Source organism: Agelaius phoeniceus, chromosome 29 (assembly GCF_051311805.1).
Source record: "Agelaius phoeniceus isolate bAgePho1 chromosome 29, bAgePho1.hap1, whole genome shotgun sequence".
NCBI classification, from domain to species: domain Eukaryota; kingdom Metazoa; phylum Chordata; class Aves; order Passeriformes; family Icteridae; genus Agelaius; species Agelaius phoeniceus.
In genome coordinates this window covers 2,307,883-2,334,516 of record NC_135293.1, presented here as the reverse complement: position 1 = coordinate 2,334,516, position 26,634 = coordinate 2,307,883, and the positions used below count along the sequence as shown (strand labels likewise).

Below are 26,634 nucleotides of genomic sequence, written 5' to 3'. Positions count from 1 at the left end.
TTTTTTCTGGTCACTGTCTGGGAGAAGAGATGGTCCAAATGCGTCCAGCAACCCAAGGAGGAAAAAGAGAAAAATAAAGAATATTTTAGAATATAGAAATTTAGAATATAGAAAGGATATTTTAGAAATTTAGAAATATTTTAGAAATTTAGAATATAGAAAGGATACTCCATTCATGGATTTTGGACTTCTTTGTCATTGGATTTCTCCAGTACCAAATGAACCTTAGGGTTTTTTAGGTGGCATTAACCAAGGCCAGGTTTGGATGGGGTGTGGAAGAACCTGATCTAGTGGAAGGTGTGCCTGCCCATGGCAGGAGGTGGAAATGAATAAACTTTAAGGTCCTTCCTACCCAAACTATCCTGGGATTTTCTCCATGGGCAGCTCTCTGGGTCGCGGGTTGTCCCCATGAACACGCTGGGCTCTCACTGGGGCCAAGCCCTGGATGGGTGAGCAGATGAGTGTGGTCAGGGGAAGGTGTCACAAATTTTGTCCCATTTATTGCTCATACACTCACTGGGTGGCTCTGGGTACTTTGGCGTGACTTTGGATGCTTTTGGAATTTCCCCGTAAACGTTTTCAGCTGCACTCACAATTCCCCGTGTCTGTGTCCCTCTCATTGTGGGCAGGGGCTGGGTGGTCTTCCTCACCTTCATTCCATGGACACTGACATTCCAAAATGTGTCTCTGGGTTGGTGTGGAATCAGGTGGCACATTGGGAAGGGAGCTGGGAATGTTTGAAAACCTGCTGCAGAATCTCTGATGTCTCTTCTGTTCCACTCAACAAAGCACCTCTACACAACAAGCAGATTTTCCTGTATCAGAAATTACCTTTACTTAGTTGGCTTTTTGTCTAAATCCTCCTTCTGATCTTTATTTTTTCCCTTCCATCATGGAAAGGTGAATGGAGTGGCACTTCAGCCACCAAAGCCTTTCCTTTAGAATTGCTGCTTGTTTTTTGTTTTAAAAATTTTCCAAGGGGGCTTTGCAGGGGAGGAGGAAGGAGCGTCCGCTTTTCAAGTGACTCTGGGGAATAAAAGTATAAAGGACAGGAATGATCAGAACTGTGCTGGCAACAGAACAATATTTTATTTTTGAGTACCAGAGCTAATTGGAGAAGGAATTCACATGACAATTTTTGCAATCTAAGGATAAGTAAACATGAAAGGGGCTCTGCGCTCCTGAACGTGCGATTGCAGAGGGAAGGGGGGAACAGCCCAAAAATTAAATTGGAGACAATATCTTGGATGTTACAATCTCATGTTTGCTTCTCACAATGCTGGATCAAAGTCACAAGCTGCAGCTCATGTCCAGGGATACCTGTTGGGGGGGGATGGAACTTCCATGCACCCGTGGGCTGGAATTGCCAGAAAAAGAGGATTTTAGGTCTGATTTGCTGGAAACACTTCCACGGGTTGTGGGATTGCTGTGGATCTGAATAGATCCTGCTTCAGCAGGGCTTAGAGAACCTCTGCCCATGGAGAGGTGTTTATAGACAATTTTTGCAGACAATTACCAGCTGCTTTACTTAACATGGCATGTGGGGAATGTGGGGGTGATGGGTCACATCCAGTGCTGGGAAATGGAACTGAAATGGCACAGAACTGGTGTGTGGGCACCCTCCTCATTCCCTCTCCCTCTGGAAGCAGCTCCCAATGCCGGTGTGATTCCCTCCTGCCACGCTGGAATCCCCAGGAATTGCTGTTGGCAGCACCTGGACATCCTCAAAGTGCTTCCATGTGCCACATAGCTCAGAGCCTGGAAATGGGGGTGCTGAGATTTCAGCTTTGCAGACAGAAGAGCCCATGCCAGGGTTATGCTCAGCCCCTGCAGAGTACCAGGAGGTTTGCCCTGCTCCCTATGAGGTGAAGGCAGAATGTTTCCCTGGAGAGGCTCCAGCCCCTCCCTGGAGCATTCACTCTGCCCCACTACGCTGCTGTTACGTTCAGGTGCTTAATTACTCTTGTTCTTTAAAGGAATAAAGCCTCATGTACTTAAAATAATCCCAATTATTTCATTGTTCAGCCCGAGCTGAGCCCAGCCACCCCCGCTCCTGCAGAACTGCTGGAAAGGCTGCTCCTGACAGGGAAAAACTGATGGGCATTAACAACATGAGCAGCAGCCGAGGGGATGGAGGCTCTGGGGGGGCCATGGTGCTGCTCTACCTGCAGCCCCCAGGTGCCTCTCCAGGACATCCCAAGTCCAATTCCAGCTGATGTATGGCAGGGCCTGCTGCAGCAGGACAAGGAGTGATGGTTTTAAACCAAAAATGCTGATTTAGAGTGGATAAAAGGAGGAAAAGAGGTGGGGAGGCTCTGGTACAGGTTGCCCAGAGGAGCTGTGGCTGCCCCATCCCTGAAAATCTTCAAGGCTGAGCTGGACAGGGCTTGGAGCAACCTGAAATAGTGGAAGGTGTCCCTGCCCATGGCAGAGGGTGGAACTGGGTGATTTTTAAGGTCCCTTCCCAGCCAAACCATTCCAGTGTTCCATGACGTTGCTCAAACACAGGCTGGCGGTGCAGGGACTGCTGAGGACACCCTGGAGAAGCAGCTCCTGACGGGATGTTCTGATGGAGGGGTGGCTGGGGGGGGCCTTATCTTCCAAAGGGGACCCTCAAAGCAGCTGTGCAGGATCGTGGCAGTGCTTCCATCTCCACGTGTGCCAGAGGCACAGCGGGACCTCGGGCGCGCTGGCTCAGACTCGCTCGTGCCGGGGTATATCGGTGGATTTTGATCCTTTTTCTTGCCAGTGTTATTTTAATCCGCTTTTCTCTCACATCAAACTCCCCTTTCTGCAGAACACACAGAGGCATCGGGTTTGTGCCCTTTGTGATTGGTAGCAAAGGGCTGTGATAGCGCGTTTTTCCTTTAGAACTGGAGGTTTTATCCCTGTGATAACTTTAGCTGCGCCACAGTCATCATTCAGGCTTCTTGGCTGGCTCAGATGAGTGCAGGGAAAACGCTTCCCACATTTATTAGAGGCAGAGAGGGCTGAATGTTCTTAGGAAGGTTCCCACTCCTGTCACCCGGGAGTTACCTGGTGGCTCAGGTGGGTTTGGAAAGCAGCAGCTGAGTTCAACCGAGATCACCTTCTGCCTCCATCTCAGGTGGGTTTTATCAGACTTCAGATCAAGGTGTTGGTTGGCACCACTTCCATGTGGATGATGGCCAGGAGCAGCCTGCTTTTCCTGGGAGCTGCACAGTCAGAGGGAGCCCTTTCCCTCCAAAGCCTGTGTTTCCCACATAGAAAATAACATGTAGGGGATGGGGTTTTTTTTCAGATGAAGGAAGGATTAAGGCACAGCAAGAGCTGATTTGCCAAAGGGCACCCGGGGAAGTGGTGATGGATCAGAGATGGAAGTGGAATCCTCAGCTCAGTCTGTGCCTGCCCCACCACCCTTTTCCTTCCCTGCTCCCTGGCTGCTCAGGTCTTATGGGATAACCAGGACTTGGATTTCCATCCTCTTAAAAGAGGCAATTTAAGGAGCTTTCCAGGGGAGCAGAGCTGCAGGTCACCTCCTCGCTGCTGAAGATGTTTTTCTCCCTCTTTCTCCATCCTCGTGCTCCTTCAGAGCCTCTTTGCTCTCCTCCTTTCCCAGCGCTCAGAGCCATTTTCCCAGCTTCAAAAGGTTTCCTAATTACCCTAATGAGGTCAGGAGAGACCAAACGCTTCTGTGACTTAAAGCAGGGGTAGGAAGGGCTTGGGAGGGGGGAAATATCCCGACTGGTGCCTGAAGGAGGTGTCGTGGGAAGGCAGCGTCTCCCCCTCTGCACGTTCCCCCCACCTTCCCATCTCCAGCAGAAGGAAAAAAAAAAAAAAAGAAAAAAAAGGGAAATGTGGACAGAAGGTCTCAAATGTATCAAACAGCTTTTAAAAAGAAATTCCTTTTGCCTGTCAAAAGAACAAACAGATACACCAAAAACTGTCAGAATTAGTGTTGGAGTAATTGCAGCAGCTCTCCAAGGTTAATGCTCCATTAACGAGCAGCTCTCACGCAGCTAAAAGCCAGGACGAGACAGGTTGTCAAAGGCTTCCAGGAGATTAAAGCGCTGCGTTCCCAGCCAAACTCTCCCGTGGATGTTGTTTGGGAGGGAGGGAAGGGGGGTGTTTGTGGGGTGGAAGCATCACCAGCCCTGGCGTTGGCGGAGGAGCGTGACCCGGAGCCCAGGGATGGTTTCCAGGCCTTGGTGAGGTCGCTGCCCCTGGGGCCTCACTGGGTTTTAAACACTCCAGGAATTTTTCAGCACCTTTGGGCTGAGGTTTAAATGTGTCCTGAGGGCAGCCTCGGGTCTGTGGGATCTGTTCTGATTGCCAAGAAGAGTGGGGCCAGGGTGAGCGGCGTGCTGGGGGCTCTGACACCTCAGGAATTGATCCTGCTTGGGTTTCAGCCAGCCCAGGCGATTCCAGCATAATTTGGAATGGGATTGGGGTCTGATTTCATCTTCAGGCCAGTGAAAGCCTCATTTAAATAGAACTGACCTTGATAGTTCTTTCGCAGAAGAAAGGAAAATTCATTCCAAACTTCCAGTGAGGAAGCATCACCTGGGGGCATGTGATCCAATGATCCAGCAGTGAGACACCCAGCAGCAGCTTTGGGATCATCTTTCCAGGGGGATCTGGGTGTTCAGCACCTTCCAGCACAGCCCTGACTGCTCATGGTGGATGTGGCTCTGAGCTCAGGGTTTTGTAAAGCAGAGCTTTACAGGAGCTTTGTGCCCTGGCAAAAATAGGATTTGGGGATTGTCCTGTGGAGGGCTGGGAGTTGGACATTATGGTCCCTGTGGATCCCTTCCAAGTCAGGATATTCCGTGATCCTGTGATTCTAAGGTGGGTTTTGAGTGGGAAGAGGCAATAACATTCCACAACCTTGGAAATGTGGTGCTGAGGGCCACCCTGAGCCATTTCCATCCCAACTTCTCCGTGTGTGAACCCTCAAAAGGCGCCAGTGGTTTCCTGCTGCTCCTCGTGATCCCATGTCCTGTGCCCAGGCTGTGGCTGGTCACAAATTCACTGTAAAGTGTTGGAGACCCCTGCCAGGACCAGGACTTTGTTCCACGGGGATGTGGGAGCCACTCCCACTCCCCAGTGCAGCAGCCTGGGCTGAGAAGGCTGGTGAGGGAATGGAAAAGGAGAGGAAAATGATCCAAGTGATGAGGCTGAGCCTTGTGAAGGGGCTGGTGGAGAGCAGGGGGGTCCCGCAGCGCCAGACCCATCTGGGGTGGCACTTTGGAGATGTGGCCCCAGCAGCAAGGACACAAGGTCCCCTCGGACCCCTGGAAGCAGCTGCACCCCCATAATGTGGGACTGGGCTTCACCATGGGATCTGCAGGAGGGTGGGTCAGTTTTGGGTGGTGAATTGACTCAAGGGAGGTGTGAGAGGCCTTTGGAAGGAGCAGCCACGGGCAGGGGAGATGAACAATGCCGTGATGAGGGAATTAAACCTTTCCTGTGTTTCTCTTTCCCCACCCTGATATAATTTGTATCGATCAGACCTGGGGTGCAGCAGGACCAGACGGGGTGAGTCGTCTCTACAAGAGCAAAACAAGCTCCTGCCCAGCCCCTGCCTCTTCATTAAGTCGATTTGCATTCCTAATCTCCATTTTCCGTTATTATTTTCCCCCTTGTGCGGAGTGAGGGAGATTTGCATAAAGTTCCTTTTTTCTTGTTTTTGTTCACGCTCAAGGTCAGAGACTCGGTGAGACACTGACGAAAACAATCCCCTCCTCACCCTCCTTTAATTCTTTGCAGAAACATGTCCTGGGGATTTTAACATAACAATTGCTGGGGAAGGAAGGGGGGACCCTGCACAGAGCCCTTGGTGGGGGGAACCTACGGAGCCCTTGGAGGGAGGAGACCCCAACAGAGCCTTTTGTCCCTTTCTGTGCTGGAAACGAGCTGCCCAAAGGAGAGATGCAAATCCATGACAGGGGAAGGGGGAGATAGATCTGGGAGCAGCACCAGCTCCTGCTGAAATGGGAGAGCTGGTCCAGCTCTCTCAGAGCAGAGCCTGTGCCAAACCCTTCTCCAAGCTGGGAGCACCAAGCAGCACACCCAGGTCCTAAGCCCTGGCCAGGGCACCTGCTTGGCTCCTCCAGCTCCATGTGCTCACAGGGAATGGTGCTTCCCTGGGACAGCTCTATCCCATTTCTTGTCTGGAATCCTTGGAGCTGAGGGATGCCCCATTTGGGGATGCCTGGGACACCCTGGGCCCTTGCAGTAGTGGGAGTGGGAGCTCTGGGATTGATTTCTGAGCTTGGGAAGGGATGGTGGTCTCTCAGAGGGAGCCCCAAGTCCTCTTGCTCCCGTTTCACAATGTTCCTCATGGTTCCCATAGGGAGCGGGGCTGGGTGATGGGGCTCAGGCATCGCTCCCACCTCCAGGTGTTGGGACAAGCACAGCAGCCCCTCCCAAGGAATCCAGCTTCCCTGTGGTTAAAGGAAGAAGGAAAAACTCTCAGCCAGCTGCTGAGGGGCTCATGTGGAGCAGCCCTCTCCCCTCCATGGAACAGTCAGGTTTCTGATTTCCAGATTTTTCCTGATTTTCCTGGATCTGGCGCTGCATTCAGAGCCTGGGATGGGGCACAGGGGACACCTGAGCTCTGCGTGTGCCCAATGGGTTCTGAACCCCTTAAAAGGGGGAAAATCCCTTTTTAGCCCTGGGGTGTTTGCAGGTTTCTGCTGGATATGGGAAGGAGGGAGTGAGGAATTGGCTCCTTTTCATGTGCTCAAGCTGTGATGGTTTAAACGTGTCTAAATCATGCAAATCCCAGGGTTTGGGCATGTCTGAGGTATCCTGGGGGGCTGCTGAGTGACTGGATGGTGGCAGATGGTGGCTGGGGATGGTGGTGGCCCAGCTGCTCCCAAGTGACCTGGATGGGAACGGGAAGGGATTGACTTTAGGAGCAGAGGAATGTCAGAGAGCCGGGCCAGGGCTGGCAAGAGCTGGGAGATGGGTTTTGTCTGGTGCTGTGAGCACAGAAATATGTCTTATTTCCCAGAACTGGGAGGTGCTTTTTTCCCGAGGATGCTCCAGGGCTCTCAGCTCCCGTGATGTGAGTGTTTTCATGCCCCTTTAATGCTTCACTAAACAGTTTGAGCTGCCGCCTCTTAATGCCCCAGCAAAGCACTGAATGCTCTGGAGCGGAAAGAGCAGCAAGGAAGGAGGGTGATGGAAAAGAGAAGAAAAGAGGCTGTGAGGAGACACAAAACCAGGGAAAAGTCACCTTTTCCCTTTCACATTCCTGGTCCTTGCTGTTGTGAAGGCAGCTGGGTGGATGTTGAGGGTCCCCCCAGCTTCTGCTGCTCCTCCTGGGCTTTGCTCACCCTCTCCCTGCCCTTCCTGGGCTCTATCCCACACCAATGGGCACATGGGGGGGATGAAGGTGGTCCCTGGGCCACTGGAGGAGCAGATCTTTGGATCCTGTCAGGATTTTCCTGACCTCTGTCTCCCCTTTTGAGCACAACAGGGCCAACATCCATCGGACTGGTGCTCTGCAGCCCACGCTGGTGATCCCAGCCCGCTGTCCTCACCGGGTGTGTGCTTCCCAAAGCTTGGGAGAGGCCAAGGACAGGGGGAAAAATTTTTAAAAATCGAGTTTTAACCCACCCAGGGGAAGTTTGGCCTCCAGGGGAGGGGAGCTGCCAGCTCTCCTGCTCTTAATTCAAGTCATTGCATTCCCTGCACTCCGCGTCCCCTCCCCGGCACCGCTTGCCCTGCGGTTTGATCCGTGAGTACCAAAGGTACCGCCTCGGGCTGCCACATCGGCATCCTCGGTCGCCATAGGAACGGGAGCTGGGGGTCCCCCGCGCCCGCTCCCCCGGGGCCCAGCTCCGGGGGCTGAGCTCCTGCGAGCCTCTGAAGCTGGGCTGCTCGGGGCCGGGGGGAGCGGGCTGTGCCAGCCTGGGAGGGAGCGGCAGCGGCCGCCGAGCCCCGGAGCACAAAGACAGAGGTTATTGGTGTCAAAGAACCCGGCAGCTCCGCAGGATGAGCCGCGGCTGCAGCTGCTCTTAGCAGAGGGGAGTGAAAACCGGGAGGAGGGAAAGGGAGAGCTGGGAGCTGGAGACGATTATTGCCAGGGGGGTGGGAGGAAGAGGAGGAAGGTGATGGAGATGTCAGCGGTGGGGAGGATGAAGCTCAGGGCTCGGTTCGATACTGATCGTGCAATCATTGAATATCCTGGGGGAAGGGATCCACGAGGATCATCAGGGCCAGATCATGGGGATGTGTTGTAGGATGGGGGTGATGGTTTTAAACTAAAATAGGGTGGAATTAGACAAGGTATAAGGAAGAAATCTGTCCCTGTGAGGGAGGGAGGCCCTGGCACAGGTTGCCCAGAGCAGCTGTGGCTGCTCCATCCCTGGAAGTGTCCAAGGCCAGGTTGGACACTGAGGTTTGGAGCAACCTGGGACAGTGAAAAGTGTCCTGCCCATGGCAGGAGGGTGGGACTGGGTGATCTTTAAGTTCCTTCCATCCCAAACCATCCTGGGATTTCGTGACTCATGGAATCATTTAGGTTGGAAAGACCCTTAGGATCCGTGCCCCTCTCTGCACAGCTACTGTCCCCGATGTTTGGGCATTCAAGCAGCCCTGGGGGTTTGTGCCTTGGCTGTGGTTAAGCCAGGGCAAAGGCAGCTCCTCCCTGAGGGGACACAGCCCCGGGGCCTGTGGTCCCCACTCCCCACCCCTGGTGAGTGACGCGCGGAGCCGCCCGACTCCCTGGAACCACCTCCACTTCCTAATTGCTGACAGTTATTTACTGTAAAGACAGGAGCACACGCACCACCACCTCTGACAACTCGTGTCAAAGCCCCGCCAGAAACGATCGCTTTACAGCTTCATTTCTTGCCCCTTTTTTTTTTTTTTTTTTTTTTTTTTCCCAAACAGATCTATTCCCTCTCCCCTCCGTGCTGCTCCGTGGGGCTCCCTGCCCGGAGCCATCCCAGGATCCCCCCCCTTTCCCGGTCCATGCCTGGCTGGGCGCTGACAGACGGGTGCAAACGGAGGCTGGCGGAGCCCCCCGCACGCTGCCGTGTTTATTTGCTGTCTCTCAGCCCCTCGATGTTCAAACATAATTGGTTCTGCTCGGCGCAGTAAACACTGATGTGTCGCATCAGCGAGCCGGAAGGGCACCTACACGCAATTAAAATAATTGGGCGCGTACCTGGCTCTGATCCCCCCCTCCCCAGCGCTGTTCTCCCTCCATCTCCTCCTTTGTTCGATCCCCTCAGCCCATCCCACTCCTCTCTGCCAGTGCAGGGTGAGGGGGTGCTCCATGGAGTGGGAGGTGTCCCATGGAGAGGAGCATCCAGCACTGCTGGCCTTGGCCTCGGCACGAGTGCAGGATGAGTTCTCCGATGAGGGAGATGATATTCCAGCCCAGACCCATGAAATATAATGAAGGCCCAAGGGACTGTAGCAGCTCCTCAGTTAAAAATGATGCTGTTATATTTAGACAAGGTAACTGGAGGCCCCTCTGGACAGCGCCGAGTACAATTTTTTGTTTAATGATTCCATAATCTGATATAATATCGGGCCTGTAAGACATAATGAAGACCTGGGGGAGTTTACATCTTCGCAGCTTTAAAGGGTCCCTGCTCGGGGACGCGGCCAGGTGGAGGTTTGAACTTTGATGCAGTCAAACGTGTTTTTCTCTGGGTTTGTTTGACATGATTGAGGGAATCCAGCAGCCACAGGGAGAGGGAGTGGAGCAAGTGCAGCCATGCTCACACCAACCCTGCAGCTGGTGCTTGTGCTGAGGGGGGGCACTGGAAGAGTTTGGGGGGGCCCAGCAGGGCTGTGCATGGAGGTGGTCATGGTGGTGGGGGCTTCAGGAGATCGTGGTGGTCTTTGGGAGGTTGTGGTGGTCTTTAGGGGCAGTGATGCCTCCAGAATGGAGCAGCCAAGCCCCGCTGTGGGCAGGGGAGAGTGAGGGTGTGTTCCACCCCAACTCAAGCTCTGCTTTATCCACCCCCTGAGATGGAGTTTTTGGTGCTTTAAGCTGTTTTGGCCCAGCCTGGGGATTTCTGCTCCTGCAGCAGCTCAGGGTGGATCCTCCTGGGAGCAGTGCCAGCAGTGCCAGGCTGGGCACAGGGATGCTCCCTCTGGCTTCTCCCACCTCTCCCAGGGTGAAGCCCAGCTCAGCCCCACTCCCCGTGCCGTGATCCAGAGCTGAGAGTGGCATCAGGGCTGCTGGCACCAAAACTGGGAGAACAGGGCTGGCAGAGCCTGTGCCACGCTTTGCTGAGCAGTTGATCACGGGTTCATCACAGGATGAGGGTCAGGATTAAGGTGAGCGTCCTTTGGAGTTCACTTTTCCCCCAAAACACACAGCGACACCAAACATCTCCAGGATCAGCATCACCAGTAAATGTCCCTGCTGCGTCCATCTGGGAGCAGATCATGGATCCTCACCTGGAGGAGCCGGTGGTGATACCTGAGCCTGAGTCCCGGGCTGGATGCTCCGGGACCATTCCTGGTGCGCTCTCGTCTGGGTATCCGTGCCTGGAGATAACCTAATCCCATTTAGCCTTGGAGAGAGCCGGCAGATCCCTCCCCTGGGAGCCAGCTCGCGGCGGGGGGTGCTCTGTAATGAATTCCCATCATTCCAGCACAAAGGGAGCTTACAGGAGCGCTCGCCGCAGAAAATATGAGGGTCGCTGCCCTATCATCCCTCCGAGACATCCGTCGTAGTTCAGTGATTCCCGGCTGCTGACAGGCAGCTGCCCTGGGAGGCAGAGCCGGGCCTCGCCTTCCCGGCTCTTTCCTGCCTGGAAAATGCCTTTTTTCTCCCCTGCCAAACGAGAGGATTTAACGCCCTGCCTGGGGCTGTGCTCGCCTATCACCCCCCTGAGCAGGTGTGTGACCCGCCCCACGGTGCCCATTCTCCTTCAGCCCGGTTTGTTATTCATCTGTATTCCAGCAGCTCCTCGGGGATCCCGATGGGAAAACTCTGCCCCAAGTCCCGTGGGAGCTGAGAGGTGCCTCGGACACCGGCTGGAAGCTGGGGGATGATGCTGTGGTGGTCGCTGGGGGATTGTGCCTGCACACCCAGGGTCAGGTTTGGGGGCGCTTGAGGAGCCACCGGGGGGGTCCCTGTGACAGGGAAGCTCCAGGGAACCATTCCCCTTGCCAGGGCCTGTTCCAGCTCCCTGCTCTCCCTTCTCACCTTTATTTATTTAATATATTTTTCCCCCCACTCATGCAAAACCACGCGGTGGAACCTGCCACCTCCAAGCCGGGTTTTCCTGCGTCTCCGTGGCTCGGCCGGGATGTTTCACCTCGGGAGCTGCCAATCCGTCTCTGTCAAGCTGTCAACCCGGAGCGCGGGCTGGAGCCGCTGCAATTCAAAGTGGATTAACTCCTCGGGCTGCCCTCCCTCCCCCCCGCCCCTCCCCATTCCACTTGGGTGGGTTTTGGCCGAACAGAAAACGCTTTTCCCCTGCGCTTTCCATATTCAAAAGCTCCCGGAGTGCAGCCGGATGGCAGCGGGGGCCGCGGGGCTTCAGGCCGGCGTGCGGGACACGGTGGCCGTGGGAGAGGGACACGGTGGCCGTGGGAGAGGGACACGGTGGCCGTGGCACCGCGCCGTGTCCCTTTAGCGCCGTTAATGGGGTTCTGGGAATGGTTCCGTGCAGGGATCCCAGAGGGATGAGGGGATGCGGACCCTCCCCAAAACTCCCGGCTCGTCCCCAGCGGCCTGTGGGGCTGAGGGGCTGCGATCTGCGGGGGTTTTTGTTTTCCCGGGTGTTTTCCCCAATCCAAGCAGGGGCCGGGGCTGTGTCGCGTTAGCGGCGACCCGAGTGCACGGTGACAACCCCGGGGGGCCGCGAGGGGCACCGGCACTAGAGGGGGGTATTGCCTAAGCAATGCGGTGCTGCCGCTCCGCCGCCGCCTCAGCTTTGGGCCGAAACCTCGGGATTTTGGCCCCCGACGCTTTCCCGGCTGCTTTTTCCAGGTGTGCGCTGGTGTGCAGGTGCCGTCCCGCACCGTTCCCGCCCCCTTCTCCAGGGGACTGTGGGGTTAATTCATGGTGGGAAATTGTTTTTGCGGGCACTGCTGCGAGCGGGCGCTCCGGTGCCACCGTCCCCGATGGACGAGGGACAGCGGTCACCAAACGCCACCGAGCCCAGGGGGAGCCGCTCTCTCTCGTGGCTCCGGCGTGGGAAGGATTAATCCGCAGCTGGATTTTGGGGCTGGGTGTTTTAAGGAGCATCAGAGGAGGCGGCAGAACGCGCCCGGTGCTGCTCGGGGAAGGCGTGAACGGCCCCGGGCGAGGCGCGTCCGTGCCCGGGCTGCGGGAGGGGTTTGGGTGTTCCCGGGCTCCGGTTCCCACCCTGAGCCGCAGGCTGTGGCTCTCCCCCACCCTGCTGGAGGGGAGACGCTGCCCGAGATCCCGGGGCCACACAGGAGCGCTGGGTGCCCCCACATTCGGGGTGTGATTGTGGGGTTTTGTGGTTTTGCATACCTGTGGCAGCTGACTTGGTATTCTGAATAAACTCAGGAGCGTGGGAGGCTCCAGGGACGAAAACCTGGCAGCCAGAGCAGTGCCACAGTCTGGCCACACGGATGGGTGTCCCCAGAACTGCCACCCCAGCCCTGCCTGCCAGGGATGGGCCCTTGCCTGACCTTTGGGGGGTCGGTGCCTTTGGGTGGGATCAGAGTCCATGGATGGGGGCTGGTGCCTGTGGATGCCACACAATGCCAAGGATCCCTTGGCTGGGGGCACCAGCACCACCCTCCTGTGCCCATGCCGGGCATCTGGATCCTGCTGCCAGCTGGGATTTCCCATCACGCTGATCCCTTCCAGTTCAGGAAGCTCCAAGGGACCCACCCAGGCACCTTTTTTTCCTTTTGCAGCTCCATTCCCAGCAGCCCTGCCTGGCTCTGCTCTGTGCTGGTGCTTCCCAGCCTTTTCCCTGTGACTCCTCACCTTTTTAATGGGAAGGGTTTTTCTATCAGTAACAAATATTTTCCATAATTTCCTGGCCGATCCAATTAATGCAGAGGAAGGCGGGTGTGAATTATCCCTCCCTGCATCCAGCCTTGCCCCCTGCATGGAGCTGGGGGCTGGAAATTGCAGGATTTGCAGTAATTAAAGAAAATAGTTGGTTTTGTTTGGTTAGAAAAACAACCTGCTGCCATTTGGAGAAGCCAGAAAAATCCTGGAAAAGGTTTTCCTTCCCGTTACCAGGAGTGGGGAAGGAGAAATCGTTCCATGCAAAGCAGGGCTGGGGCTGGGTGGGAATGCACTGGAGCAAGTGTGGGGCTGCTCCTGCCTGATCCCAATGGATCATCCCATTTTCCAGGGGGTTTCATCTGGGATCCCCCACAGCTCCAGTAGGACTGAGCTGGGATGCAATGGGTTGAACTGGGCTGAGCTGAGCCAAGCTGGGATGTGCTGGATTGAGCTGGGTTGAGCTGGGTTGAGCTGGGACGCACTGGGCCAAGCTGGGCTGAGCTGAGATTCACTGGGTTGAATTCGGCTAAACTGGGATGCGCTGAGCTGAGCTGGGATGCACTGGGTTCAACTGGGATGCATTGGGTTGAGGTGGGATGCACTGGGTTGAACTGGGCTGAGCTGGGATTCTCTGGGCTGAGCTGGGATTCTCTGGGCTGAGCTGGGATGCACTGGGTTGAACTGGGCTGAGCTGGGATGCACTGGGTTGATTTGGGCTGAGCTGGGATGCACTGGGCTGAGCTGGGTTGAACTGGGCCAAGCTGGGATGCACTGGGTTGAACTGGGCCGAGCTGGGATGCACTGGGCTGAGCTGGGCTGAACTGGGATGCACTGGGTTGAACTGGGCCAAGCTGGGATGCACTGGGCTGAGCTGGGCTGAACTGGGATGCACTGGGTTGAACTGGGCCGAGCTGGGATGCACTGGGCTGAGCTGGGCTGAACTGGGATGCACTGGGTTGAACTGGGCCAAGCTGGGATGCACTGGGCTGGGCTGGGATGCACTGGATTGAACTCAGCTAAACTGGGATGCACTGAGCTGAGCTCTGAGCTGGGATGTGCTGGGTTGAACAGGGATGCCCTGGGCTGAGCTGGGATGAACTGGGAATCTCTGTGCCCATTGGTGACCTGGCAGCACAAGGCATGGCTAACCCCTTGGCCAGCACGGTGCCCTTTGGATCATCCCCATTCCCAACCCACAGACACTGATGGGATTGCAGCTGTGGATTTTGCCCTGCCCCTGGAGCTGCCCCTGGAGCTGGCCCTGGAACGTGGAGAGATGGGAGGAACCATGGCCTGGCCTCCTGGAGAGCCCGGAAAGGCTTTTAGTGGCTTGGCTGGAGAGATGGAAACAAATGAAGTTGACAGACAAGTGTCGGGGTTTGTGGCAGCGTCCGCTGACAGGAGGGAGATTGGCTGTCGGGGGCTTGATGGAGACGGATCCTGATGGGAGCAGGATGAGGAGATGGATAACCTTGATGGAGCCGCGGCGCGGGAGGACGCTCCGGCAGCATTATTCTGAAATAATTTGGTTTTTATTTGTTTTGGTTTGGGGTGGGAGGAGGGATGCTGAGCCCCACAGTCCGTGGAGTTTTTCCTAAACAGATTTGCTAAATAAATAATGAGGAGGATCCATATTTTATTTATATCCCACCTCTCTGTGTGGCGCTGGAGGTGTTTTACGCTGGGCCGCTCCCTCCCTTTTAGCACGGACAAACTCCTAAGAGCTCGTGAGATGGAGATGGATTTACAGGGATATTTGGATGCTGAGCAGAAGGACAGGCAGCAGGATGTGCTGGAACTGCTCCTCCTGATGGACTTAATGGGCACCTTGGTGCTTTGTGAATCCAACTGGAAGTGTCTTTGCATCTGGAGGCACCTGAGGAATTCTGCTGGCAGCCAGCCCTGGCTCCGAGGGGCTCAGGGGGGACCTATACACCTGGGAGGACACTCCAGGACACCCAGAACATTCCATGGTCCCTGGGGAGGAGGCTCTGGAGTCCCTCTGTGTTCACTCATCCCTCTGAAACAGTTTTTGGAGCTTGGGGGGACCGAGGGGACTCTGGGAGCAGAGCAGGTCCTGTCCAGCAAGGCCCAGCTCCTCTAGACAGCCCAAAAGGAGTGTCCTTGCTCGGGGATGTGGCTCCAGGGCCGTGGGGTGTCCTTGTTCAGGGATGTGGCTGGGTGGCACACCTGTGACCAAAAATCCCTCTGGATTTTCCGTGTTCTCCCCAAAATCTGCCCTCCCCAGAGGCAGACGTGGCCCCACAGCAGCTTCAGGGCTCTGTGTGACTCCCATCACTGCTTTCCAAGATTTTGACAAAGCAGAGTGATCCCTTAACACAAATTATTGTTTAATTTATCCTTATATCAGAGGTGAAAAAATGTCCCTGCAGAGGGTGGGACTCTCCCCGTCACCGTCTGACTGTTTGTCTTTCCTTGGCACCTGTGAGTCGCAGGACACGTCCCCATCCCCATCCCAGTCCCTGTCCCCTCCACTGCGAGCCCCTCACTGCCCCTTCCCAACATTTCCTGCCCATCACCCCCAGGCACCCCAAACCCCCGCCACCAACTCATCCCTTCCTCAGGGCAACCCAAACCCCCAGACCTCCCTCCTGCTTCCAAAGCCCCCCCCACCCACCAATATGAGCCCCCCCTTCCAAAATCCCAATACCCTACCAGCGAACCTCTCCCCTTTTCAGAGCCCCCCTGCTCTGCCAGTGCGACCCCTCCCCTTCCAGTGACCCCCCCGCCGCTGTGACCCCCCCTTTCCAAATCGCTCCCAGCCCACCCGGTGCGACTCCCGCCCGTTCCAAAGACCCCCCCACGGTGTCTGTGACCCCCTCCCCACGCAGATCCCCCTCCCCCGGGCTACCGGGCCGTCCCCCCCCCAATCTTCGACCTCCCCCCCAATCTTCAACCCCCCCCCCCAATCTTCGACCCCCCCCCATCTTCGACCCCCTCCCCCCCCGCAGGGGCGTGGCCGCGGGGGCGCGCGGGAGCCCCGCCCTGGGACCGCGCCGGGCGCGCGCGCGGCCGCCGGTGGCAACAATGTGTCAGAGGCGGGGCGGGGGCGGGGCGCGGGGCGGGGCCGGTACCGGGGGCGGGCCCGGCGCGGGGGCGGGCCCGGGCGGGGGGCGCGGGGGGCGCGGGCGGCGGGCGCAGCATGGCGCGGCGGCACTGAGCGAGCGGCGGCCTCCCGGCCCGGCCTTTGTCTCTCCGGTGTCCCCCGGGGCGGAGCAGCCCGCGGCGGGGCCCGGGGCTGAGCCCGCAGGTGCGGCGGCAGCACCGGGGGCTCGGCACCGGGCGGCGGCGGCGGCGCCGCGGGGCTCGGAGGAACTTGGCCGAAGTTGGGCGCGGGAGGTGGTGGTGGGGGGGGCGGAAGGTTCCCGGTACCGGGGCGATCCCGGGGCGCCGCGGGAACCGGGCCGGTCCCCGCCGCCCGAGCGCGGGATGCGGCTGCCCCGGCGCCGCCGCACCGCGGCCGCCCCCGACTCCCCCCGCTGACGGCGCCCGGGGCCGCGGGCGATGGTGAGGGCTGGGCGCCCGCCCGCCGCCGCCGCCGCCCGCCGCCCGCCCGCCGTCCCCGGCCGGCCCCAGGGCCCCGCCGCCCCCTGAAGCGGCCGGAGCCGCGCCCGCCGCCCGCCGGGACGATGGTGCGCTGCGGGGCGGCCGCGCTGCTCGCCGCGCTCCTCGGCGTCTGCGTCTGGACCGACGAGACCGGGAAAGTTATCTCGGACCGGTTCGCCGTCTACTGGAACCGGAGCAATCCCAGGTGAGGCGGGGGGGGCGGCGGGGGCGGCCTCGGCGCCCGAGTTCCAGTCGGTGTTTCCTCCCGTACACAAACCCGCTGAGCGCCCGCTGCCGCCCGGTGACAGCGGCCGCCGCCGCCCGTGGCCGGTCGGGTCCCCCTCGAGCCCCCGGTGGGGTCCGGCGAACGGGCTGGGCGGCCCCGGGGAGGGGGGGTGGTCCCCGGGGCTCCCTCCCCCGAAAGTTCCCGCGGGGCCCCGGGCGGAGCGTCCCCGGGGGCTGCGGCAGCGCCGGGAGCATCGCCGGGCGCGGGGCGCGTTCCCGGGGGCGGCGGGGGCTGCGGCTCGGCCCCCCCCGGCCCCTCTGCGCCCAACTTCGGGGAAGTTCAAGTTCCTCCCCCCTCCACCCCGTGTCCCCCCCGGTTCCTCTCCGGGGATGAAGGTTCTGCGAAAAAAAACCACCCCGAAATCCGCCCAAAGCGGCGGGTGCGGCTGCGGGGGAGTCGGGAAGAACGACCTGGGGGGGAAATGGCAAAACGGGCCCGAGGGGGGCACGGGGAGTGCGGAGCTGGGGGTGGCCGGCCCTGCTGCTCCCGGGTCATTCCCATCCTGGAAGCGCAATCCCCACAGTTGGCTTCGTTTCCTGACTCCAGTTGGAATTTCGATTTTTCTGTGTGTTTTTTCCCCCCACCAAGTGTTTTTTCTTTGGGGGCAAGAGTTTTGTTTCTGTCGTATTTTCTTTGTTCGTGATTTTGAGGAACCCAAAACTGCTGGTGAGTTGGAAGCGGGAGGAATTCTGCTCTGGGAATGCTCAGGTGGTTGGGACCCTCGGGACCCCCCAACCCTCCCTGTTGGGGACACTCTTTGGGGTCTGAACGGGCCCGTTTGTGGGGATTCCTGTAAAAACAAACACCAGCCATCAAATCTCCATTTCCCCCAAAATTCCTCAAAGTTCTCCCAAGCCTGGCAGTGTCTGTGAGTGGTGAGGGACGAGCTTGGTGGGTGCAGCCCCTGTGGTCCCCGGCTTTGGGCTGTCGTGTTTTCTGGGTCAAGCAGGAGCTTCTTTGTCCCCCTCAGTCCCTGTGTGACAAGTGGCCTTGTGGGGCACAGCGTGGCCTGGTCCTCATCCCCAGGGCTGCCAGGGATGTGGGGCAGCTCCTCCAGCACCGGGTGGCTCATCCCCTGCTGCCATCCATGAGGGGACCCTCGGTGCCACCTTCTCTCCCTCGATGACACCAGAGCAGCTGGGTGAAGTTCCTGGCGGTGTTTCGCTGCTGGGACGTGTGCGGGGCTGAGAACCCTCAGCAGCACCTGGTGTCCACCCAACCTCCACGTGTCCCTTTGGGGGAGACCCACCCGTGCCCCTCTGTCCTCCCCAAAATTGGGGCCAGCCCGTCCCTTTGTGCCTTGGTGGTGGTTCCTTGGCGGTGGTGCCTGCGTCGTGGGCCGCCTGCGGTGCATATGGATTTTATTATCTCCCTCACATTTTTGTGGGGGATTGTAAGAGCCAGGGAATTTTTTTTTTCCTAATTTTTTTTTTTTTTTTTCTTTGCCCATTGCGAAGTTTTTTGATTTTAGCTCCTGGTGCTCCCCCCCAAGCTCCCACACTTTGTGTTTTTGTTCTCCCAAATGCCAAACATGTGTGAGGTGTCCCCCCGGGTCCAACTCTGGCATCCTGGAGATGAGGGTGGTTGGGGCGGTGGCTGGGATTTGGCACCCCAAAGGTTCCAGTGGCTGGGATTTGGCGCCCAAAGGTTCTGACGTTTGGGATTTGGCGCCCAGGGGCTCCTGGGGATGGGATTTGGCACCCAAGGGTTCTGATGGTGGTGCCAACAGCCAAAAGTAGCCCCTTGGCCACTGGTGAGGGGCGTCCCGGGACCCAGCACCGGTGATGGCGTCGGCTCCATCCCCTTCGCCCCCTCGTAGAAGCCGCCGAGAATCTCTCCTGGAAAAATCCACGGTGGATCATTATTCCATATATATATATATTTATACATTTCTAAATCTGCTGTTGGCAGGGAAAATATTTTCGAGGACCGGGGTGGGGGGGGAAATAAAAATGGAGTGGAGGGAAGCGCGAGGGGCTGGGAGGGAAGAGCAGACAATGGCTGGTGGGTTCAGCAGGCACGTCCGCAGCGCCTGGCTCCGGGATGTGACCCAAATTTCCCCAATGTGGGAGCGCCCCGTGTCGCCAGCGCTCCCCGCCTGCGCCTTCGGCTCTCGGAATTCGAGGCAATTTATTAGGGGTTGCAAAGATTGAAATTGCCATTGAGTTTCCTGCTTATTCCCTTTTTGAACCCAGCGGTGGGTTTATTTTTTTCTCTGGAGTTACTACAAGACCGCCTCATTCTTAAAAATGAAGGAAAAATGTATTTCTGTGTTTTCTGGTCCCTTGTTTTCATTCTTTTCTCCTCCCGCCAACATCTCGTTTAGTAAGGGGGAAATGAAAAGGGGTTTAAAAAAAAAAAGGGGGAGAAGACCCAAGGTTAAAATGTCCTGTTTGAACCCACAGACCTTCTCTGCCGCTAAATGTTTTTCTTCAGGTTTATACAGCAATCTGTATTTTATAAAAGACAGGAATAAATCTCATGGTCGATATGATTTGCCCAGATTAGAATAATTCTATATTTCATAATTGGGGCTAAATTAAAAATAAGTGGTACCTCGGGATGCTGCAATTTCCCTGTTCTGGGGAGAGATTTAACCACTCGCTGTGGATTTGCAAGGTTTATTTTTATTTTTAAATGGTTTTGTGAGGATGCGCTAGGAAAATGTTTGGCTGGTTGGAACTCCTGGGTTATCCAGGAAAAAAAATGAAGGATGATGAAGGTAGAATTATATAATAATGGGCAGTTTTGTTACCATGTGCAAGTGTGGGTTTCTGCTCCGTGGCACGTACAGGCGCTGCCGATGGTCGCTCTCCGGCTGTGGATCTGTTGGCCATGGCTGGGCCGGTCATGGGTGGATCCATTGGTTGTGTCCAGGGTGATGTGCCCATGGATGGGACCTTGGGGCTCCTCCCTGCTCTGGCACTGCGGGCAGGGGTCTGGCACAGGGCTCTTCCCGCCGTCGCTCCGTGTTTTTGGGCTGGCGGTGCAGGAGCTGCTCACCCGTAGCATTCCAGGGTGGATTTTCCATGGGAGCCAACCAGGTCGATTTGGGTGTGCTGGAGTGTCCAGCATCACCAGCGGGTTGGGGTGTCCAGTTTTGGCCCCCATTGCCCCCCCCACCACGGTGGGTTTTGGGTGGATGTCTCGGCACGCGGCACCGTGCGACAAAAAATCAGGGATATGGGAAAACCTCCATGCTATGCGGGAAAAGGGTCTGTAGGACGGAGTGACCTGTCCTCAGAAGGTCCCCAGGCCTGTGATCATGACCCATGGTCTCGTGGCCGTGCTGGAAACCCCTGGGAGGCCAAGGAAGGATGGAGGGTTTGGGATTTGTTGCCGTGCCCCGCTCTGCCGGCAGCCGGGTGACGGGCAGGGAATCGTCATTCCTGACTGCTGGTCGGTGTTCCTGCAGCAATCCCGTGGTCACTGCCGTGTGCCTGGATCCACAGCAGGAATGTCAGAGGTTCTCCTCCCTCTGTTCACAGCACAGATCCCCGGGACCGGGCGGGATCGTGCCCGTGGCCTGGTTTAACGCCGAGGTCACAGCGCTGCCTCCGAACGGCTCTTTTGCTGATTTCTGTATTATTTTTCGGTGTGGTTTGTGAGCACAGCTGGGATTTCTGTTCTGCTCCTCTGCACTCCCCAATCCTGGGATCGAGAACCGGAGAAATGGTTTCTGGCAGAGGGATTTACGGAGCCAGGTGATGCTCAGGGCTGGCAGTGATGGCAGAGCAGGACTTTTGGGGGAAAAGGTGCCTGTGCCGCAGGGGTGGTGGGGTTGAGGTGAGCGGGGCACATCTTGGAGGGGATTTAGCTCATGTTCCCAATCCCATTGCATTTTGTGCCCCTTTTTCCTGCATTCCCATCTCCTGGAGCTGCAGCCCTGGCGCCTGCCAGTCGCTGGTGCTTTGTCCAGGAGGCTGGAATGTGGTGGCCGTGGCCAGGAAAGCCGTGGCTGTGACCCACTGACCACCCAAGCCAGGGCCAACTTGCCCACCTGTGTGTCACAAGGGGCTGTGGCCAGGCCGCTGGTGGCTGCGTGTCCCACTTCTCCATCAAGGGAGTGAAGACGATGCCACATCTGTTTTCTCCAGAGGAATTTGGTGCTGCAGAGGGGTGGCCGAGCAAGAGGGCTCAGCTTGGGCGATCCCACCCATGTCTCCATGTTGGATTGGGGCTGGATCCCAAAACCTCTGTGTCCTGGCTTTGGCTGGGACTCTTGGGGTCCCCAGTTCTCTGTGTCTCCCCTCCCTGCTTCCATGGGCATCATACTGGGGCCCACATTAGCCCCTTTAAGAAACATGCCCTGTTTCCCCCTTGGTGTGATTTTAATGTGAATTTTGCCCTATTTCCCCCTTGGCGTGATTTTAATGTGAATTTTGCCCTGTTTCCCCCTTGGCGTGATTTTAATGTGAATTTTGCCCTGTTTCCCCCTTGGCGTGATTTTAATGTGAATTTTAACCCTGGCGCTCGGGTTGTTCCTGTGTCACCATCAGCCCCAGTCCCCTCTCGGGGTGCCAGAGCACTGCTGGCTGTTTGGGTGTGCCAGCGCTCGGCCTCGTCCTGTGCAATTCCTGCTCTTTTAGTTTTCCTCCTTCTGTTCTCCCTTTGTGCCGAGATCACTCCCAGCCCTTCCCACCCCTCTTTTCCAGCCCGTTAAGCCGTGTTAGCAATTCCTCACCAGCCCAGGGCTGCGGCGAGTGGTTAATGGAGAGCAGACACCAGCGGGCCGGCGTCGCTGACAGGATTCTCTCTCCGTGCCCGTCGCCGTCTCCGCCTGTCCCTTTCCAGGGACCGCAATTACATTCCCTGCTGGTTGCACATTTGGTATCCAAATGCCGGCCATGCGCCGCATCCTAATGCGAGGATGGGCTGGGGGTGTGTGGGAGCTGCTGGAGGGTCAGAATCCCCCCAGAATCCCCCCAGAATCCCCCCTGGATCCTGGGGTGTCCTGCTCAGGGGGGACACGCAGAGGGTGGGCAGTGGGAATGGTCCAGGGGGTGAGAGATGCCCTGGGGTACCATGGAGAGCTTTGAAAGTGCTGCTGTATAAAGAAAGGCGCATTTATATTTACATTTATATATATGTATTGATTGATATATATATTTACGTACAAATATATTTAAATCTATTTTATAAATTATCGATTTATTTACATATGTGGGTGTTTATTCACCCCACCCCCCTCCCACATAAATGCACTTTATACACACAAATAATCCGATGCCAAAAACTCCCCTGTCTGGCAATGCTGTGCCACCCCTGTGTGACATTCCCCTGGAATTCCTACCTGGGGGCTCCAGGATGTACCTGGCTGTGGTTTCACCTGGCTCCAGGGCTGTCTGGCTGTGTCCATCCCAGTGCCACATCAGGAGCTGGCTGGAGCCATACCTGCCTGTGCCTGACAAGGTTCAGCTGCTGGGTTGGCTGGAAAATTGCAGCAATTGTTCCTTAAATAGCTCCTCGTTCCTGATGGTGACAATTTCGGTTCTTTTGTGTTAGATATTAATCGTGATTTCTGAGGCTCCGTTTTGATCCAGGCTGGTTTTCCCCACTTGGGGCAGAGATCCTGCCCCTCTTCCTTGGATTTAATGGGGTTTATGGAAGGCGAGCAGCTCGGAGCACTGTTACCTGCAGCCCCTCAGAGGTGTTTCAATTCCTTTTCCCCCTCTGCCATGACCCAATGCTCATCCCGATGGTTGCTTCCCTCTGCTTGGAGATCCATCCCAAAACCAGGACCAGGCCCTGTTTGGCCTCTGCAAGTGCAGGGGGAAGCACCGTGCTCCAAGGGTCCAGGCTGGATTATGGCTGGGAATCAAGATCTTGGAGCTCTTTCCTACTCCAAGTGATTCCATGATTCTCCAGAGCTGCAGAAGTGTTTGGGTTAGCCAGTGGCCGCTTTGGCCTTTGCCAGATGAATTCCAGAGGCATTTTTAAGCCCTTCCCAAAGCCAGGGCTGTGTTTAGGGGTATCTGTGCTTCCAAACTCTTTGCCACCAGCCCAGCCCTTCTGGATTTGGGGACCCCATGGCTGTTCCCACTGGCTGGCCGGGGAAATGGCGCCCATGGGGTGTGTGGGATATGCCAGGGCTGGTTTGATCCCTGCAGGAAAAGCAGGTAGGGACAAAGCTGAGAGCAGGGCAGGCGGATGGAGCCCGTCCGGCAGCACCGGCCGTGTCCCTGCTCCGTCCTGGCTTGTTCCCGGGTGGTCACAGTGTTGTTATTTATTTATTTCTCCTCCCTCTTTCCCCCTTGGCTTGTTGCTGCCGCTGTGCCTGGGCTGCTAAAGAGCTTCCCATTGTTCCGCAGCTAATTACCTCCTAATGAGGCTCCCGGCTCAAAAGAGCGGAGCGGGGGCTGTGGGGGGATGTTGTGAGTGGGCTCTGCTGGGAGGGGGTGAGGGCAGGGCTGGGGTCACCACCGGGGTCACCCGATGCCTTCGGCTGTGCTGCCCCATGGTGTGAACTGGGGCTGGTGCTGGGGAGATCCATGGCCACGGAGCTGCCAGCCCGAAGCTTCATCCTCAGGGGCGGCTGGGAACTGGTTTTGCCAAAATTTTCTTGTTGAGCCCCAAACCTGTGGAGAAATCAAAGCTTTGTGGATTTTGGCAAGGCGGGGTGGTGCTGGTGCTCGGAGCCTGGGAGCATTCCCAGCATTTCGCTTGGTGTGACACCAGCCCTGTCTGGGATAGGTGTCACCTTTGGGGCACATCCTTCATTTTGAACCAGGATGAGAGGGATTTGGGAACAGGGATTTAGACTATTTTTTTTTTTAAATTCCTCCCCTTTTAAATTTTTCCCCTCTTCCTGTGTTTTCTTCCCAAGGCCCAGCGGAGCAGTGAGTGATGCCGCTGCTGGGAGAGGAATGGCCACAGGGCTGAACCATGGTGGGGCTGTGCTGGGGTGGGATCCTGTGGGATACCCATGTGCTGGGGTGGGATCCTGTGGGATACCCATGTGCTGGGGTGGGATCCTGTGGGATACCCATGTGCTGGGGTGGGATCCTGTGGGATACCCATGTGCTGGGGTGGGATCTTTTGGGATACACCTGTGCTGTGGTGGGATCCTTTGGGATACCCATGTGCTGGGGTGGGATCTTTTGGGATACACCTGTGCTGTGGTGGGATCCTGTGGGATAAACTTATGACATGGTGGGATCCTGTGGGATACATCCCTACTCTCCCTCAGCACAGCACCTCTTCCCAACCTCCCAGTTTTTTTCCTCTTTCCTTGATATTTCCAGCTTCTCCAGCCTTGTTTTGTGGGATTTTCCTGTTTTCCCTGCAGCTGTGAACCTCCAAGCACACGCGTGTGTCCGTGCAAACGCGGAGCTGCCCGTGCCAGGTCGATCCCACTAAACACCATCCTGGTGCTGGACCCGGAGCCACCGCTCCCTGTGGGTGCCAGTACCAGTATTCCCACCACTGCTATTCCCACCACCAGTATTCCCAACGCTGGTATTCCCACCACCAATATTCCAACCACCAGTATTCCCACCCCTGGTACTTCCACTGCGCTGCCGAAGCGTTCCCAGGATCCGCAGAGTTTTACACCATCCCTCAATAGCTTTTTTTTGTTCGACTCCAGGAATGGACTTTTTGTTTCAGCTCCTTCTCCACCAGCCCCGAAGTCCCCCAGGAATCAAATTCTGGATTTCGGATCTTTTCGGTACCAAACCCAAACCTCTCTCGGCTTCAATTCCCGGCGCTGCTGACTTTGGGAAAAAAGGGGAATAAATGGTTATGGGGGCTTTTAATGACTGGGAATGGGGAATCCCCATTCCATCCCCAGCTTCCTCCTCCTGCCACATCCCAATTGCCTCCTCCATCTATTTCCTTGGTGTTTGGCCGAATTTCCCTGGAAATATTTTGCTGTTTCCCCCAGTGCAACCAAGTTTTGTCGGATTTTTCTTTTTCTATCTGCAGAAGAGGAGGAATTATCCGTCTCGGTTTATTTTTCCTTGAACATTACACGGGAGCAAAACTCACCCATGTGCTGGGAAAGAGATAAAGTGTTTAGACAGCAAATACAAATATTCCAGAGCACTCAGCCCGGCTACAGCAATTCCTGCCAGGATTCCAAATTCCGTGCCATGTCTTCCAGGGGGGTTTTATTCAGACTGTCTTTTTTTTTTTTATTTTATTTATTTATTTATCAAAAACCCTATTTATATTTGCAGTAAAATAAAATCAGCCTGACCCTGTAGAGAACTCGAAAAATCCCAATTCTTCCCTTTTCCAATCCTGTTTCCACTGAGGAAAGAAAGCCCCTGGACCTCGTGCCCTGCACAAAATTCAACCGCGACGGGATTATTTCAGCGGCTGAGCCTCTCCGCAGGCGCTGGGACGGTGCCGGCTCTGTGTGTCCCCCGCCCAAAAATCGGGATGCAGGGAAGCTCCTGCAGAGGTGGGGATGGAGCTGGGACCCCCAGGGTCTTCCCATGGAATTTTGGGGGCACGGGATCCCTTTTGCCGCGGGTTCTGACTGCGCGTGGAGCACTCAAAAAGAGGATTATTATTTTGATTTTGTTTTAATATTCAGTGATGGATGGGCTTCCGCTGCTCCTCAGGAACATCCCAGTCTCCCATCAACGTCCCAGCCCCACTGGGGACCCCGTGGGTGTCATTGTCACCCGGGTGCCGGGCGCGGGTGCCGTCAGGAGCTGAGGAAGCTCTTTCCCAGCCAGCTCGATAATCCCAATTATTATCTGGATTCTCGATCAGGGTTGCTTATTAAACTTGGCACTGCTGGCTTTGCCGTTCCGGCCGCCTGCCTCAGCAGAGGGATTTATCTCCTGCCGACGCGGGGAGGAAATTGAGTGGAAAAACGCGGGGCAGAGCCCCCCGGGACGGCGGGGAGGGCCGGGGGTACCCGGCTTCCGAAGGGTCGGGAGATGCTGGCACAGCCCCAGCGCTGCTGGCTTGGGTTGGTGGAGCTGCCTGGGCCGTGTCCGTGTGTCCGTTTCCATCCCTCCATCCCCACCCTGCGCTGGGATGGGCGCTTTTATTCCAAGGTTATTTTGGAATGGTTGGTGCTTTTATACAATACAACAGCCCTTAATTTCCCTTTTCCCCGAAATCTAAAGGACCTTTTGTCAGCCGTTCTCCCCCTTCACCTCAGGAATATCAGCTTTTTCCAAATCCAGGTCTTTCCGCTGGGATTCCACAAACCTTCCTGCTTTGCTCACCGACCCCTTCTTCTTACATTGTGCCCACAAATTGTGTTTTATTTTTACCTGACACTGCACTGGAGCTGCCTGAGCCAGGGCTGATGTGCCGACCCTTCCAAAGAGGCTTTTTCCAAATTTCACCCAGTTCTCAGCACCGACCGAGCAGGGCATCCAGGAGAGTGGGGTGGGAGGTCGTAGATCTACTACTGGGAAAAGATTCTCTTTCACAGGAGCATTTCCCTCCCTCCTGGTGTTTGGATGTTTCAATTTTCCCATTCCGTTTTTTCCTGCCTTTCCACCATTTTTCTGCATTTTAAAAAACACGTACAAATCCTGTAACTGGAATTCCCTTTCTTTGTGTGTCCGGCTGCTCTCTCACCCCTGGGTGAGCTCCTGGGATCCCCATTTTAGGGTGGGGACTCTCCCCCGTCCCCTCCCCATGCTGCCGCGGCTGGGGGATTTGGGTGAGGGCTGGGTTGGCTGCAAAATCCTTTATTTGGGAAATTACTGTTTTCCTGAACCTTGCAAGGTTCTTTCCTCAGGAGCAGCCTCATGCTCCAGGGCTTGGTGTCGCTCTTGGGAATGCTCCAGGCTCTCTCCTTGGCTTTTTCAAGATCTTTCATGCTGGGTGGTTGGGAGAATCTGCTGCTCTGGCT

The 26,634-nt window shown here is 56.5% G+C and overlaps 1 protein-coding gene across 1 annotated transcript in view; it reads left to right on the top strand.

The window, feature by feature from the left end:
- The first annotated feature begins 16,084 nt into the window (after positions 1-16,084).
- EFNA2 (ephrin A2) overlaps positions 16,085-26,634 on the top strand; it is a 40,361-nt gene continuing 29,811 nt past the window's right edge. The window contains exon 1 of the mRNA XM_054650246.2: positions 16,085-16,727. Coding sequence (XP_054506221.1) covers positions 16,606-16,727 — 122 coding nt within the window. The 5' untranslated portion in view covers positions 16,085-16,605. The remainder of the gene's footprint in view (positions 16,728-26,634) is intronic.